Source organism: Sabethes cyaneus, chromosome 2 (genome assembly GCF_943734655.1).
Source record: "Sabethes cyaneus chromosome 2, idSabCyanKW18_F2, whole genome shotgun sequence".
Taxonomy (NCBI): Eukaryota; Metazoa; Arthropoda; class Insecta; order Diptera; family Culicidae; genus Sabethes; species Sabethes cyaneus.
The window spans coordinates 153,106,459-153,125,219 of record NC_071354.1 but is presented as its reverse complement, the minus strand read 5'-3'; the positions used below and the strand labels follow the sequence as shown (position 1 = coordinate 153,125,219).

At 40.1% G+C, this 18,761-nt stretch overlaps 1 protein-coding gene across 3 annotated transcripts in view; it reads left to right on the top strand.

Moving 5' to 3' along the window:
- LOC128738102 (nuclear hormone receptor FTZ-F1) overlaps positions 1-18,761 on the top strand; it is a 375,537-nt gene that overhangs the window by 339,407 nt on the left and 17,369 nt on the right. For all 3 annotated transcript variants that reach the window (XM_053832955.1, XM_053832954.1, XM_053832952.1), the window contains 3 exons: positions 7,456-7,703; positions 8,037-8,407; positions 8,657-8,855. In XM_053832955.1, the coding sequence (XP_053688930.1) occupies positions 7,456-7,703; positions 8,037-8,407; positions 8,657-8,855 (818 nt within the window). The remainder of the gene's footprint in view (positions 1-7,455; positions 7,704-8,036; positions 8,408-8,656; positions 8,856-18,761) is intronic.

Genomic DNA, 18,761 nt, shown 5'->3' with positions numbered 1-18,761 from the left:
TACACTATATGAAGGTATGTAAAAAAGTGAACCACAATGTTACATTTTTCACAATTTTCCACTTAACAGACCATTGAAACACATTGAGACACAGTGCGTTCTCTTAGGAATGCCCAGAATTTGTTGAAAATATCATACAAATTATGGAGAAAAATAACATTACTTTTATAGGTAAACTCATCTAAAATCAATCATTCGAACACAATAATATCGATATCGATATTGATAAAGGAATACGAAGCCGCCTAAAACACGGCTCATTTCATACCTCACATACATTGTATAATAATAGTTTTAAAATTATTGTCACCCATTCCGCAGAACGCAAGTTGTCACAACGAAGCAAAAAAAAATGCGCATAACAATTCCATCAACACCACGGAACTATAGCAAATTCTAGGCCAAAAGGAAAGTTTCAAGCGAAAACATCCTGAACAATTAGCGCGCACCGCTGCGCTGTGCTGTGCTGAAGGCTGCACCACATTTTTGACTTCTGTGTGCCGGCAAGTGTAATTATGGATCATTTTCCGATAAAATTGATCGGACGCAGCTGCAGGCCAGGGTCATTTATAGATTGCCTAGGTTGTACGCGGCATGGCCGGATAAACCTGTCCGTTGCGCAACTATTTTCAACAATATCCAACCGAGCGACGATCCGTCTGCCGAACGGCTCAACCCATTGCACGGCCGCATTCGGACCAGTTTGTGATCATCTTTTGCTGTGCGCACTGAAGGATGCGTACTACATGCATAGTCGTCCTAAATAAACAAGTTTGAAGGTTCCCGCGATACGCTGCCGTGGATCATATTTCAAAATAACCGGTATTGTAACGAAAATATACACAGAACAGGTGATGGATCCATTAGGGGGTCACGTGCCATTGGCTACTGCCGGGCGCAGCGCTGCGCTGGGTGTAACCCGTTCAACTGGAACGAAAGCATAATTAGGTGTAATTTATGTCAGTATAAGGAGGCAAACAGAACAAGAAGTTTTGATAGCGTCACACTGATCACATGCAAGAACGGTGCCATTGTGAAATTGAATTTATGCTAGCATTTGCGCAAAATAGTTTCTCTCGAGTTCGAATTCACCTGAAGCTAGGGGCTGGTGTATCGAAAGTTTGCTAGTTGTGCACAAAAAAGGCTATACACATGAACCTAGGCCTGAAAGGCTCACAACTGTCGTGATCGGTACTGAGTATCGTGAATATTTAAATTTAAAATTTAACTGCAAAAAGATTGTTATTCATTTGTTTATAAATACTTTTTTTAGTCTTCCAGTTGGCCTCGAGGTATGATGCAGACCTAATAAGCCCGTCGTCGTATGTTCGAATCTCGGCTGGAAGAAGCTGCTAGAGTCAACAGGACCGTAGCAACTGGTCCTGCAATTGTCCTGTACTTTTACAGCTGGTTGCGAAGTCTGTCGTATAAAAATAGAATGTCAAGTTTCGGAATGTAGCGCCTAGGCTTTGCTTTGCTTTTTTTAAATATCTTATTTATCTTGCAATGTTCATTAGCATTCACATGCCATATAAATTGTTGCTAATCTCATTTTTCCTTTGGATATTTGATTTTTTTAAATAAAAAAATTAATGATTAATCGTAACATATGCACTTTAATACAAAAAGTAGCAAATTACGTCTTCTATTTGGATCCTAACTACTGCTATTCTCTCTTGATCTTGAAATCATGGTACGAAACGCCGTCTTTACGGGTTTTTTAGTTCACTACACTGACAACCTTCAGTGGTCTAAATTTGAAGTTCGTTCGTCGCTCTAGATCAAATCAGTCACGACAGTCAGTTGTTCCCATTACATGCCAGGCTTTGACTCCTCCTCAACTGATCAATTTTCCGAGAGTATCCTTCAACAGTTTCTCCTACATTGGATGTTCGCCTGTATCTTCCTTAATTTTTATAACAATGCCATGCACGGCCGGATCACTTCAAATTTGATTCATTCCGCAGTACCTCCTCAGCTTAAAAAAAATCGAAGAAATTATGTATAGGAAATTTGTGGAGTTAAGTATAGTCTACAATTTTGCTAAATAAAATTTTGCGGTTTCTTTTGAACATATTTACAGTGCCACAATGCTGCTACTCCGCTGAAAACCAAAGGAAACCACGTACATAGCCTTATAGCACCGTAAATAAAAATAATATAGCAAAACTTTATTCAGCCATATTGATAGTAATAACTAGCTCTACAAATGCTACATTCACAACCACAAGAAGTGTTAGTGAGTCAATATTATCAATAATTAATTGAACTCTAAATTTGCCTGATTCGTTAAACGACGTGACGTCACGACGTTGGAAAACAGCAAAGCAAAGAAAAACCACAGACAAACAGACATAACACTCGTCTTCCATTCTTCGCACCGAGTAAACCGTCATTTCAAATTTGGGCTTAGTTGGGAATGTCTCCGTTTTGGTCAAAGTGGTGCTTTTTAACGAAAGAAGGGGAATGCCCCATAAAAAATACTTGCTAGTTCGAGGGATACGCCTGTTGCTATTTAATATTTGGAAATGTCGATCATAGATGGTGCTAGTATTCAGGCAAAATGTGTGATACGATAATTTTTGTTGAAGTATTATGTCCGTCTGTGGAAAACGTTGGTTCTGCATTACGCCGTCGGAATTTGATCTTCTGTTTTTATTCGACCGACTTCACAACCAGCTGGTAAAACACAGGACAATTGCAAAGCTAGTGTTAGACGAGATGTGACTTTGCTAACACTTCGTCTCAAAGGTACAAGGCTCCAGGACACCGACGGGTTGAGAGGAAGATAAATGTGCCGAGATGATGAGTGTGTACATTGAAATGGAAGTTTGATAGAACGAGAACAGACAAAACCTGAAAAGAGGCAAAGTCCCAACGATTGTGCGTACTCAAAACGATCGGTTTCGAAAGAAGTCAAATGATCGTAGTCACGCTTGTGATCACAGCAAAAGCTCTCATTCCAGGGTACACACTTTAGACTAAGGCGGCGAATGCCGCAGACCACTCACCCTAATGAATCGATACCGAATCTGCACCCGAGTCTGTACTAAAAAGCATCCCCGAAGTGAGTTAGATTCTGGATCAGCCCCAAAAATCACCCCCAAAATGACAAGTACTCATTCAATCTAGAGATTTCTTCCTCAACCATCAAGAAGAAGACACGTGTTGTGTGTTCGATTTGCTTACATGTTTGACAATAGAAACGTAGTCGACCAAATAAGTTTAGTTTTGTTGAACACGTGTTTCGAAAGGGGATGCCGTGTATACCCTTGGCAATCCCGGGTGGGAGGACCACTGAAAATCCGTGTGAACCCGTAGTGAAACGCAATGTATTCCGTTGAAGCATAGCTTGGCTCTGGAAAAGGTCCGGTAGGTTTATTCACAAACATTGCAAGTCCCTGTGATGTCTGACGAATATCGGACGACTAGATAGTGTAGCACGGTGCTCCCCCAGACCGTTATTATAAAAAAAATGTTCCATGAAATCGAACCTCACCAGTCGATTCGTGAGGTTGTACTGCATCTCTGGTGAAATTTTCAAAATCCTCCTACGGTGGAAATTTTAGTTACGCCCTCTTAAGTGCCGTAAGTACTAAAAACAATGTAAAAACGAGGAAACACTCATTGCAAACCACATGTTAAACCATCAGTTCACAAAAAAAATCTGTAGAAAATGCTCTGCACATTTCAGATACACCATTACATGATCTTTACAGCTACTGGTAAGTCTAGTTTGAAAGTTTAAAGGGCGTAAGTGCATTTTATTGAATATCTAATATGTTAAACGTATGAATTCGACTACTATTAATGTTAGTTAGTTCCGTATAGAAAAGAACAATACAATTTGTCAAATTTAACCTTCTGGTTAGCACGTATACTAGTTATAGTCATATTCTACTAATTGAATTGTTCCAGTAAGAGGCCTATTTCAATTATACTTCACTTTGGTAGTCAAATCAAAACGTTATATTAATCATCCAGTTTAGTTTATTGGGAGAATAACCCAAAATTAAACGCTATCTGAAGGAAACACCGTGTTTTTAGTAAACACCGCACTAAAACTGCTGTAAACAAACGTGTTGTTCTTGTAACGGGTTGTCAAGCAACTGAACTTTTATGATTTCTGTGTAATTTGTCCTATTAATCATTAAATTGATCCAGCAATCAGGAAAGAGAATTTCATTTTCGAGTGTCTTCTGATTTCTGACATGGCTATGGTTTACCCACAAATCAACCCGATCTTTATTTACTTTTCCTACTACTTTGAAAACCACGATGCCAAGTGATCGAGGGGCAGCGGAAGGTATACTAACTAACATTAATAGTAGTCGAATTTATACGTTTACCATATTAGATATTCAATAAAATGCACTTACGTCCTTTAAACTTTCAAATTAGGCTTACTAGGAGCTGTAAACATCATGTAATGGTGTATCTGAAATGTGTAGAGCACTTTCTATAGATTTTTTTCGTGAACTGATGGTTTAACACGTGGTTTGCAATGAATGTTTTCATTTTTACATTGTTTTCAGTACTGTGCCGTAAGTAAAAGGGCGTATCTCAAATTTCCACCGTAGAACGATTTTGAAAATTTCACCAGAGATGCAGTACAACCTCACGAATCGACTGGTGAGGTCCGATTTCATGGAGCATTTTTTTTATAATAACGGTCTGGGGGAGCACCGTGGTAGAAGATCATAAACGAAAAGTAAAGCGGCGTCACCAACCCCCGGGCATCTACCATGCTTCCTGAAACCGCCACATTTTGAGGTGGCGCTACATGCGTTTTGCTTTTAATAAGCAGCATTCACAAAATAGTGGAAATGACGCGTCTGACGTGACCAAGTCAACGAAACTTAATCACGTATGTATCAATTATGTGACATGGAAGTGAAGTTTTTTTTAAGAACAGTTCATTGATAATTATAGTTTACATTCAACTTAGTCAAAAAGGTCCTTTTTCAGATGAGATACATGAAAACCCAACGAAAATTACTGCTGATGCTTCAGAAATACCGTGTGATTCGTTCTTTTGCATGCACACTTGCATACAAGTGATCCAGTGATTGAGCCAATGCAATGTTGGCTTCACATCATTTGTTCATAAAACGTCATAATTGCCACCGGGATGGGCGTCACGGACGGAAGATTAGTGGTCCATTCGGGACGGCCCGTCTGGTCTCCGACAATTGTGCGCGCAACAAAAAGTATTTAAAAGACAGGTTAGAATCCAACCGGTAACATTCCTACAGCCTCTTCCAGTCAAGATTCTAACATGCAACGACTGGTTTGTTATACCAGCGTCGTACATGGACGCCATCTATGTGAAAAAACAGCATAATTATTAGCGACCCATGTTGCTTCCTTGGGGAACTCTCAAATTATTGGTGAAATGTAAAGCTATATATGTCCACAAAGCTTTACAGAAGCGGTTAATATATTTCTCATGGGAAAAATAAGTTATTTTTTGCAAAAATTAAATAAACTGGTAAATATGATTCCGCATGCCGTGAAATATATTAACTTGGCAGGTGGATTTGCAAGAGTTAAACGGAATGTCAAATGAAACATCTGTCGTTTGTCGCAAAGAAGAAAAGATTTGGAAGATCCGCGCCGGAAAGGCGCATTTTTCCCAGAGCGGTGAGACTACCAACAAATTGAGTGCGGGCTTTGGAGTGCTGGACAGAAAACAAGATCGCGTGTGTGATTGGTAGGTGGTCAACAAAAGGAAGCGATAAAGGGCCGTTTCTTCTATTATAGCATCATTAACGTACACTGCCCGCACGAAAATCCTGACCTGACGATGAGAAGGAACTAATCTACGCGCGGCTGGAAGCAACGTATGATAGCTGTTCACCACGGGACATCAAGATCGTTGTTGAGCGTCGATAGAGACGAAATGTATAGGACGATATAGGTGATAGGGCGCCATAACCTACACACCGACAAGAACGATAACGACCAACGATGTATAAACTACATAGCTTCGCAAGGCCTGGAGATCCGTAGCACCTTATGCTATGCAATTATATCCATAAAGCCAATTGGAGATCACCTGACCAACGTACAATGAACCAGATTGATCACGTTCTCATAGATGACCTTAGCGAAGAACCATCTCTAGCATTCAGATTTAACGTTCCCTACAGGGTGTGGCTATGGTCTGGTACCGAATGGTCGAAAAACAAATGGCCAAATAACAAATAGCCGAAATTCAAATGGCCGAATTTCAACAACTGTCACTGGAAACGGGGTTAGCTCCGGCGTAGTGCTTAGCATTCACGCCTCGCACGCCGAGGACCCGGGTTCAAATCCCAACACCGCAGAAGTCACGAATGACCCAAAACTAGTTAAAGTCACTATAATCTAAAAACAAAACAAAACAACAAACTGTCACAGAAGGTAAAAATTCTATTTAACGGAATCACGAATGACCGAACCCTATTTAGCTGAGTTTCGAAAGGCTCAACATGAAAAGACGAATTTTCTGGGAATATCTGAATAAGGCCAATACAAATCATTTTCAAGGTTTTTGTTATGTTTCGGTCGTATATGACATTCGGCCGTTTGTAATACGGCAATTAGATCCATTTCTTATTTCGAACACTTGTGTTTCTGCCATTCGTAGGTAATCCGCAGTGATTGACTCTGGCCACCTAGTAGCTGTATATGCGCGATCAAAAATGTCAACTGTATGACAAGCACGGCATGACCGTCCTCCTCGGCTAAACATTGATCGCAAAACACGAAGTCGCTCTGGGTCACTTACACCAATCGATAAGCTTCCATGAACTAAGCAATGTCTGTGTGTCTATGTGTTTAAAAGTCTAATTATTTAGTAGATCACTACGAATTGTTTTGCAGCCGAATGAAAAGTTATAAGCAAAATATTGAAGACAACATTAAATGATTTTCTCTGGAACTACTCAACCAGTGTCAATCATTTTAGCATCAGTCCTCTTGTCGTCAAGTTTTATGCAAAGTTGAAGTAAAATGGAACAAGCAGTTCAAAAGTTATACCTAAAACTGTGTTTTGGATAGGTTTTAGTTACTCTATCAAAGATGGCCAAACCAGATTATGCGCTATTAGTCTTGTTTTAAACTTTGCGGTTTTTGAAAATTCATAACTTTCGAACCACTGAACTGATTTATATGATTTTACCAAAGGAAATACCAAATGAATCCGTAACATTTATTGTTAGTTAAATATCTGTCAGAAGTGATATGAGCCTACCAACACAGCGTTAACAAACCGTTGAATTGTATTTCGAAAGCGTATCGATTGCTATCTCAAATAACAAGTGGGATAGTATAACAAAGCTTCCAGAATGACCTTGTAATAATTACGTTCTTCTTCTGAATTATTATCTTTGCGTAAATCTTAGGACTATCGTCAAAGTGAAACCCTACTAATCAGTCACCATTCTTGCTTTCTTTTATTGCATTTTCCAGCGGTTCGAGCCGATCGGATGCGAGGCGGACGGAACAAATTCGGACCCATGTACAAGCGGGATCGGGCGCGAAAGCTTCAAATCATGCGACAGCGACAGTTGGCACTGCAGGCACTGCGGGGGTCTATAGGCGGCGGCGTCGGCATCGGGCAGCTTGGTTCGGACGGTGCGTCGTCGCAACTACTGGCCATCGACTATCACCAGCCGTACTCCAACATGCACATCAAGCAGGAAATCCAAATACCGCAGGTTTGTTTATGTTGAGATGAGTTCGGCAGGCAATTCGGCATCGACGAACATTGCCATTTAATTCCTCTATCTTTTTTTTCTGTTCTTTCTTCCACCTTGTGTTCGTTGCATTTTTCACATGTTAACAATCAACACGATCTCAACGCGGTGACATCCCGAATGGCAACCCGTGCGTGCGTGGACTTGATTGGTTGCCTAATGGATTCATTACGTCGGCCATATGCCGTATGCGTCCTGGGAACAATCAACGACATGCGTGTGAACATTAAATAATCATTTTGTTATCATTGCACACGAATTCGCTCGTCTGCCCATCATTCTTGCCCCTTACAGGTGTCCTCGTTGACGTCCTCGCCCGACAGCCCGCCTAGTCCGGTCGCCATTGCGTTAGGTCAAGTGAACCCGCAGACGACGATATCCCTGAGCAGTGGCGTAGGAGGAAACGGAAGCAGTGGAGGAGGTGGCGGCGGAGGCGGTGGTGGCGGTGGAGGTGGAAGCAACAACAACAGTACCGGTGCGGGCACTGGCGGATCGCATTCGACATCCTCGGCAATTCAGAATCAACTCTCCGGTTCAAAGCTCTGGATGAGCGCAAATTCGACGACCGCCTCGCCACACTCACTAAGTCCGAAAGCGTTCAACTTCGACAGCGGAACGAATCCCACCAGCACGGCAGACTCTGGAAACCCGGCGGATACGTTAAGGCTAGTCTTTATATCCTTATTTATTTCGCTACAACATCCCATCGAGCTTTCAAGTCTCCTCATGAGAGTATCAGTCATCGCCTGGACCCCCAGGCGATTGTCTCGAACTTGATTTAATGATCTCTTTTTCTTGTTTTCTCTATTTCGCGCTACATCTATCTCTATATACATCCCTAACCCCCCCAATTCGGCCTTAAATTGAAACATTTCAAAATTTTCAACGCCAATCTGTGGTTCAACCATATCTAGGGTATCACCGATGATTCGCGACTTTGTACAATCGATCGACGACCGGGAGTGGCAGACGTCACTGTTCTCATTGCTGCAGAATCAATCCTACAATCAGTGTGAAGTGGATCTCTTTGAGCTGATGTGCAAAGTATTAGACCAAAATCTGTTCTCCCAGGTGGACTGGGCGCGGAATACGATATTCTTTAAGGATTTAAAGGTAAGTGAAGCAATCTATTTTTATATCGTACCATTCAGTAAGCATCGTTTTTACCGTAATGAAGTAAAATATGATTCCGAAATCCATTTTCCGAGCACACCCCAGAATTTAACCACACCAAAACATTCCGCAGCTCTCAGGCAGTCGTAAAAGTTAATTGCACTGACCAGCGCACTGCCAAATGAAAAAAAATCGAGTTCCCCCCAGTATGCAACGGACAAGTTGTTCCGACAAACCCTCACTTCAGACCTTCCCTATCGCGTTCTCACTATCTCTCGCATACAGCAGTGGCGCGGCGGCATGATTTAACTTGCAGCTCTCCGCGGCCAGAATCAATGAATAAATGAATGAAAGATCACGCAAAGAGTGTGAGAGCAAACCAAAATAAATAAATAAAATCAAAACATAAAATGCAAGAAGAAAAAAAACTGCACAGCCATTGCAGCCTGCCCAGACCACTCTCAATTTCAATGGCTGGCCTACTTGCCAAGTTGAGCCGAACGCCACTTCACCCGGTGGTGCCGTTCCTTTGATCCGGCAATCCGACCACCACCGCGGCTGCGGCTGCCGAGTTAAACCCCAACCCAACCCAACCCCAGCAACGACAGCTCGGGCGACCGTAAGTGGAAATAAAACTGTAGTAAGTGGAAATAAACTACAGCGCGACGACGACGACGACGACGACGACGAAGCCGGGTATGGGAAAGGGGCGCAGACAATTACTCCGTCACAGACAGTCGGTAAACAGGCGTGTGGCGTGCAGATTGCGGCTTCAAATGTGGAGAGAGCAATGAGTTTGAATGTTGTTATGATTACGGATTGGATTGCGTGTTTCAATGGCAGTGTTGTGCATTCGCGCTTTGGTCTGAGTGATTATTTAAACTGGTTTCAAAGGTTAAGAGCCATGCGAGAGGATCATCCATCTATCCAGAGTCCGAATTACGAGGCAGGACCGTTAGGTGGTTAGGTGGTTGCCACAATGCGGGCATATCCTCGGTTTTGGTTCTCCATTTTCTTCGTTTCTCGTTTTGCATCATTTTAATAAAGCTAATTACTAAGGTTCAAAACCAATTTGTACCGACAAACCAGAGTTCTCCCTACTAATTCGTGTGGAAACATGACAAATAATGATTTTAAAACACAGTTTCAACTTTATTTTGGACAGTTTTGCAAGAAGAAGAAGTACATTTTGTCTATTTTGATTAAAGCACAGGAGCGCTTGGTGCAAAAAACACAAAGTTGGACAAAACTAGATCTGAGACTTACTAATACATGGATGTGGTATAGTTTAAATGTGTAAAGCACTCGGGTACCAACCGAGAAATTGTGGGTTGGAGTCCCACTACCACAAACTACCCAATATTTTAGCCGCAGATCGAAATTTTCCCAGTATTCAGTCTAACATTTTTCGCACCAAATCCTTGGGGGACCCAAGTGACGGGATTTAGATTCCAGTTTTTCCGTTGATTTTAATTTGTTTGTGTGGGTGTGCTCTTACTCTATTACTATCTTACTCACTTACTCTCTTCCTCTCTTACCCTCTAACTCTCTTATCCTCTTACTCTCTTACCGTCTTATCCTCTTACTCTGTTACTCTCTTACTTTCACTCTTTCAGTTACGCTCTACCTATCTAACTCTTTTACTAACTTGCTCTCTTACTCACTTACTCTCTTTTATTTACTTACTCTCTTATTTACTTACTCTCTTACTTACTCTCTTACCCTCGTACTGTGCATTTCAGTCTAGAATACATTCTTCATTCCTTTTTACAAAAATTCCTTCAAGACGTTGGCATAAGTGCTAATTTGTCAGTATGTTAGTAAACACAACGACGAGGTCCCAAATGAGAGCCTTGGACGACCCAAGTGACTGGCATTTGATTGGAGTTGTTACCGTTGATTTTAATTTGTAAGAGGGCTCTTACCCTCTTACTCTCTTACTTACTTACTCACTTATTCTCTTACTCTCTTACTCTCTTAATCTCTTAATCTCTTGATCTCTTACTCTCTTACTCTCTAACCCTCTTACTCTATTATTCTCTTACTCTCACTCACTCAGTTATTGTCTTACTATCTTATTCTCTTACTCACTTACTCTCTTACTCTCTTACTCTCTTACCCTCTTATCATCTTACTCCCTTACCCTCTTATTCTCTTACTCTCTTACCGTCTTACCTTTTTATCCTTACTGTGTTACTCTCTTGCCGCCTTACCCTCTTACCCTCTTAATCTGTTACTCTCTTACTCTCACTCACAAAGTTTCTCTCATTCTATCTTACTCTCTTACTCACATACTCTCTTACTCACTTACTCTCTTACTCATTTACTCTCCTTTACTGTCTTACTCTCTTACTCTACTACCCTCTTACTCGATTACGCTCACTAATTCATCTACTCTCTTACTATCTAACTCCCTTACTCACTCACTCTCTTTCTCATTTACTCTCTTAATCTCGTACCGTGCATTTCATGTGTTAGAACATGTCGATGTCTTCTTCATTTCTTTTCTCCAAAAAAACCTTCATGACGTCAGTGTTGAGAAATTCATAGCAGCAAAAAACTCAATGAGATTTCAAACACCATGAAATTTCAACCTTAATCACAAGCACCAAACTCACATATGAATTTCTCTCGATATTATACGCAATGTCTATGTTGCTATGCGATGTGAACCAAATTCAGCTGTGAGCATTTTGCTTAATTCTTCCATAGCTGGCATTTCAAACAACGAACCAGAGAGCGAAAGAAAATCTACCGTCAGAGAAAACATCAGCAGCGAAAAATGCCACACGCATTCATGAATTAAGATGGCAAACATATTTGGGGGAATTTAAATTTTTTCTTCACGGAAATCGACATTTTCTTAACTAAACTAGAAAGTAAAAAGCCCGATAAGAATTAGACAAATATGTAATTCTTTGACGGGTTTTCGGCTTTTCAGTCAAGTAGATGTAGCAAAGGATTGTTTTGCTTTTACTTATCCGACGTCGGATTGTTTTCAATCGTTTGCTACAGCCACTTGACTGAAAAGCCGAAAAACCGTCAAAGAATAATGATTTAAAGTTGATTAACTCTCCCTCTACGGATACAAATGTAGTTTAAATGTGTGTTTTAGTTTCCTTTGCGATTTATTTCGAGATTCATTCTTTTACGCTCACTCACAGCTACGTATCGCACGAGAGTTTGCCTACCCGGAAAAAATAACCATAACACGAAGATAAAAATTATTCCCAGCTAGCATTTTCATATGTATAAAAAAGGTAAAAATCAGCATTACGTATAGATATACATGCTAAATAAATCGTATTTCATGCGCAAAATTGGCATATCCGTACTATTTTGGAGGCGATATACGTGATTACGAATAATTTTGAGCGTTACGACTATATAAGTATTTATATACGATAATATACGATTAAACGCGAGTCGCTCCGTTCTACTCTGCGATTTTGTGCTGAAAATCGTATGTATGTCAGTCATTATCATTATATACGACAAAAAATCAACTTGATCCCACTTTATTCAGCTTTAGTTACGATTTCGAGTTTGTTAGGAGATATTTACGATAGTTTTCGTACATTGATATACGAGTTGGTGCTAGCTGGGTTGTAACAGTAGGATACAAAATACAGTAAAAATAATAAAATTTATCGTCAGAAAAGATAACCAAACCATCAAACTTATTGTTGTCCACTATAACTTTTATGGTTTTCAGAGATTCTGCCATAAAAATGACGGATTGTTAAGTATCTTAACAATAAAAAAAACTAGTTTTTCGCGAACAAAAATTTTCATTTACAGTAAAAGTTATCGTCCTTTTATGGTAATTTTTTTAGACGAAAAAACAAAATACAATTTAAAAAGGCAACAAATATGGCATAAGGTATGATGAAATATGGCCAATTCTATAGCATAAAATTGGAAACAAAAATATGAATAAAATTTAAATTTGAGGCACTTTTACAATAAATTTACCATAAGTTTCAATGTTCACAATAAAAACTGCAATCTGCTACAAAGTTTAATGTAAATTTTTTTCGGGTATGCTGTTCAACAACGAATTTGCATGTACATGTGCATAGCTGAAGTAAAACAGAATGTGATCAAGCGGGAAAAAATATGTGTGAGTTTTGTGCTTCTCGGTATGAAAACAGAAAAACTCACGCGTTAGTTTTTCTGCATAGAATCAAATTAACATGATTCACAGTTGACTTTGATTTTTGAGATTTTGAGCTTTTACCATCACTGCATGATGTTGTATAAATTTGCATTTTCAGTGAACAAAAAGGAGTGGTTTCGTATGAGTGCCTTGGGGTACACAAGTAACATGAACTAGATTCGAGTTTTTTTTCTGTGGATTTTGTTTGTAAGGGGGCTCTTTGACAAGCGAGTTATCACAGGTCCGAATCTTAGCAGGATCAGGCCACTCCATGGCACGTTTCTTTAGCATGGATTTATTCTCAGACCCCTGATTATCCCTTTCTTCGTGTTGAATTCTATATTGCAAAGCTAAAAACCTATTTGACAATGCCAGTCACTCTTACAGCTTAAATGTACAACTGATCGCTATAATTGGAGACAGTACTGGCGTGTGGGATGAGGTGGATAAAGTAGAGTAACCATTGAAGATACACAAGAAGGCATAAAACATTAATGAGCATATCGCTCATTCAATAGCGGTTATAACAGAAAGAAATGCAGTAGGGTAAGGTGGTGCAGAATGCACCGCTTAAGCAAAACATCATTTTGCAGAGCAACGGCGTGTTTGTTCCACGTTTTTCAACTTCTAGAAGACTTTGGGATCTTTTTTACACTTACTCCTGGTGAAATTTCCTAACAAAAACCAGTACTTTTTGTTATTTTTGACGATTTTTGGCAAGAGTCAAAATCATTATGTGAGGCAGAACGTCAAAGCCCGTGGACAAAATGCACCAAGTTTGCCCAGCTAGGCGTTAAAAGCAACCAAAAAATTTACCATTCAATCACGTGTTGTATAAACTCCTAAAACTAGGCTGCCGCAATGGCGGAAGCGTTCGTTATAGCGTTTGTTACATACGCTTGTTTGCTGGGATACAATGGGTTCATATCTCAACACAATTGGCAATAAAATTTAATCATCTACTTTTCTCCAACTGATGTGTGATGAAATATTGTAAGTTAAACAATGTACAATTAGGTTTAAGGCAAATTCTAAGTCCTATACAATACATAATATTACTACATTTTTAATAAATAATCCGAAACAAAAGATGTACTGCAAATTAAAAATATTTTATAACTGTTCAATCCCGCTGTGATGCATTCTGCCCCTGTTTTGTATTTTGAAGTTTTTTGCAATATATGTGAAAAATATGCATAGTTAATGCCGTTTTTGTGATGAATCATCGAGTATGACAGTATATCAATTAGATAGACTGTATTTATTATGAAATTTGCATACCGACTAGTGGTAAAAGCTTAAGAGAAAACCGTGATTTCTTACATGTGGAATGAGACCGCGGATAATCGCTTGATTTTATTGGATGTGGCTATGTTTGATGCTTTTACATGCTACATAATTATGAATTAGCGTGTTTTACACCAAAATAAAATGCGCATTCATAATTTTACCAAATAGTTTCCACGTTTTTAGGCAATTAATAGCATGGACCATTCTACCCCCACGGTGCGTTCTGGACAGTCCTACCCTATAGGTTACAGCAAAAACCTGGACGATATCACAAACGATCAATAGTACTGGTTGCAGTGATGAATCTACATAATGATAAAAAATATTTGTTGGTGATTTGTTGATGGTATGTCAATGCCAACAAACGCTTTTTTAAAGTTTTGCTAAACAATTTTTTTGTAGCTCCCATCAATGTCGCAAACCTGCATTCGTGTGGTCTAATTTTCTCACACGCGTGTTCTCGTTCTAACGACCACACTTGCATGAGCATCTCCTTTGGACTCCCGGCGACGAGTTTTTGCAAGTGTGTATTTGGCTAGCAGCCCCGGTCATCGCTCTCGCTCGTCATTCCAACCCGAGCAATTGATACCGATTGCTCGCGAGGGCCCTAACTCTTACCTAAGAGGCATGTATAAGGCACAAATCCTCCACGCGATTGTTAAGAACGTGCTGCTCGATCCTCAGGTGAAGTGAAGGCATAAGATGAAGAAAAAGAAATAAATCAAAATTTGCATCCATACATCCTAATGCACCACTCGCACTCACGAGCTGTTGGCAGTAGCTTGCTCCGTGAGCGGATTGTGCAGAAACACGCTAGGCGACTATGCGCTCACGAGTGTGTAGGTAGCGAAATGTATGCACAACCGGCGGTTGTGCATCGTACGCCATCGTTAGTGGAGTCAACTATGGATGCTGTGCTCACTCTCACTCGCGTACGAGTGGCTATCGTCTGCTTCTCGCTCGAATTGCAATATTGGTTTTCATCATCTATGGCATTTAATAAATAGTCTAAAAATTTTGATTAGAGGCAAAATAGACTGAGACACACTTCTTTGACAACTTAAGGAAATTCCTGTCGTCTTTAGATATGTTAACAGTACTTCAGAAAATGTCTTCAGCTCGAGAAACTTCTCGACCTTTACCATTTCCGGTTATCTAGTGCTACCTTATTGCGACGAAGTCTTATCTCTCTGAAATGCTTTACCCCTCATAAAAAGGATATTCGTAAACAGCAAGCATTCTCTTACATTCGTTTTAAACAGGACCCGCCTTGTCGACATTTTTCGAACTGAAGTTTCCAAGCGAGTTACAATTACTTACAAATATGAAGTCAGGTTAAATTTTTCATTGTTGACTCTAGAAAATGCGCTGTCTTGTAGGATTTATTGTTCAATTGATTTGCCATTTGCCTTTAGTTAAAAAACTGTTTTTGAGAGGTAAAGCCGTAAGAGACTGAAATAGCCTTGAAAACAACCGAAGAAATAATTCAGGTTAATAATTTCTATATGTTTTCGTACTTTTGAGATTGAAAGTGCCCAAATTTTTGGTTGTTTTCTGCGTTTTCTACTGCATTTAGCTTTTCCGCAGCTAGTCTCTTAAGCATTCGAGTCCGTTGTTTGGAGTCATATTCAGAGCAGCCCGGTATCCAGCACCATTTATTGCCCAAAAATTGACATCGAGGAGATGAATGGTCATTTTTTGGTTATACACTTTCCCGAATGAATTTCTATTAATTCTTCCTCCAACGACTTCTGTGGCAGTAACATTACCGTTGAGTTCGTTTGAAGGCTACAAATAGTTGCAGAGACAAATTTGATATTGTCGTGATTACTCTACGGCATTTTACAGCCATAGTAAACAAGGTACCTCCGTCGATTACTAAGTAAATGGAGACGCATGGTCTTTTTCAATTGCCATACAGGCAGAGGTTGGAAGATTCGCCAATAGAATGCATACACCGAACATTGGTAAGCGATATGTTCATGAGCACTGAAAGAAACGAATTATTCAGTTCATCTTTACGAATGAACCACATACAATCACGCTTCATAGCATCGCTGAATATACAAATATCATATCGTTCACATAGCAAAAGATCGATATAAAGTGTTCTGCTGCTCCAAAGGCATTCTAGCATTTATGATGACGATAACTCCTAAATATGACTTGAATCGCTCTTTATATCAATGTACACAAATATGTTGGTTAAACTTTGATAACTTGTAGAATACTTGCAGACGACAAAGGACGCATATTCTGAGATTTATTCGGTCATATTCATTCGTTCAATATAGGTAATTTGTTAATGTGGGTAACAACGCACAATCGAAAATCTGGAAATTACTATCCGTACCTAAAAATTCAATGAAATTAAATATCGTTTGGATTATGGTTTGCATAATTCCTGAACATGAAAGTCGGATATGCTTTCATCTGGTTGCAACATACTTGTAGATGTTCAACTTTCTCAATGGCCAGATCGTTTGGTTGCACGACTATTTTGTACTACATTTTGATATAAATAAATACCAATTACTTTCCTACGCCACCTCATTTCTGACCCCCGCGATTAATCTTTAATCATATTTTGCGAATTAAAAGAAAAAAAGCTGCAATTCCAATCCCTTACCAAGGCCACCAACAACGTACTCCCGCCTTTCGAACGGATGCAATCGTCCGTCGCGTCTGGAAGACAAGATTTATTATTAAGCAACCCGCGTTGCGGCACAGTAACAAGAAAATGATTTGCGTGCGTTTCATCATTTCGCCGAAGCTGCCATATTAAGCATCCCGTACGAAAAATGCCATCTCGGTGCATACATAAATCTAAAATTGCAGCAGACAAGAAGCATGTCAAGGTTACACCAATAGCCTGGCTTGTTTTATCTCGTATGCAGTTGCTCCTTTATTTTCGTGTCCCATCCAGCACCATTACTACTGGTGGGACTGAATCGCATTCCATCATAGAAATTGATGATGTTCGACCCCGTAAACTGTCGGCACGTAGCATGTCTCGGTATGTAAGATTTGCACTGTGCGTTGGCATTTTCTTGTGTTGCATACACCTCTCCTCCGAAATAAATAGGTCACCCGAACGGAGCTGCATTTTCCCTATCATGGTAGATGGTATGGTAGATTTAACTATATAGCCATTAAAAAACTGTACTGTACTGCGTGAACGTGAACAGAATACCCATTTCTCAAATGGTCAAATTCAGTAAGAATGTTTCACACGAAATTGGCCAACAATAATCCGATGCAGACCAACACATCTAATTGGCCCAATTTCCACGAATTAAATACATTGTACCGAGCGAGCTTTGCCCTACCAACTATTATGCCTACAAAGGCGCACACAAATAAATATTAAAACAATCACAAAACCGGGCCGCCGAATCGTCACTGTACTAATAATCCAGCCGGAGACTGCGTGCACCAGTTTGCCTGCTTGCTGCAACAAGTGCACGGCGTATGCATACAAATTATGCGGCACCGGTGGTGACCAAAACTCGAGAGGGTGAATTTGCAATCCAATTCCAAAGGTTTTTTTCCATTCGGAATCATACAGCCACCCGATCCGAGCCCGAGGTAAATTAACCTACAAGCCGCCGCGCGCTGCTCGCGCATAGTGGCCGATTGTTTACAGTTTGTCGCGTAGCAAATACTGACGAAAATGTGGCAATCCAGTGGCGATAGCGTTTGTATTGCGTTTGATCTTGAGTTGAATCGAATATTCATGTACGTTTCGCCGGCCAAATCTGCTACATTCTGGATATGGAGCACGAGTTGTACTACGTACCCACCCAACAAATTCCCCCGATCGAGAGGAATTGTAAATTCAAAATGTCCCGGTGAGCGGATAAATATTTCCGCAATGATTTCATTACTACCGTTTCAGCGTCACTGACGACGGAAAAACCCGGAAAACAAACATTGGTCTGAAGAGCAATGATATTTTGACAACTATCAGAGTGACATTTTTTTATTTTCATTTACTCTTTTGGTGGTGAACATTGTTTCCGCCACTTTTCTCAAACTTCGACTATTTTGCCACGTCACTTAGGTTGTTACCACTTTGCTTCCGAATTAACCAGACCTTAGGGTTATGTTGAATCCGTATTAAGCACGAATTTTTCTGCTGCAATTGTTATCCGACGTCATTAACGACCCGAAGCATGAAATTTGGCCACCACTTCGAACTTATCCCGAAGAATTACAACACTAATGCTATGACGAGCTTTATCGCTCGCCGTACCTCCTGCTAAATTCTCTGCTTCATGTTTAGTTTGATATACTGACCACTTGGAACCACCTCCTTCCGTCGATGTTCACGTCGTCGATGAAGCAGATAAATGTCTGGATTTATTTAAGATCGTTTCCCGCATGTTGAAGCCCGCACGTTTCATAGATCCTTCTAGCGCGATGTGGAACAGAAGGCTGGAAATATCATCGCCTTG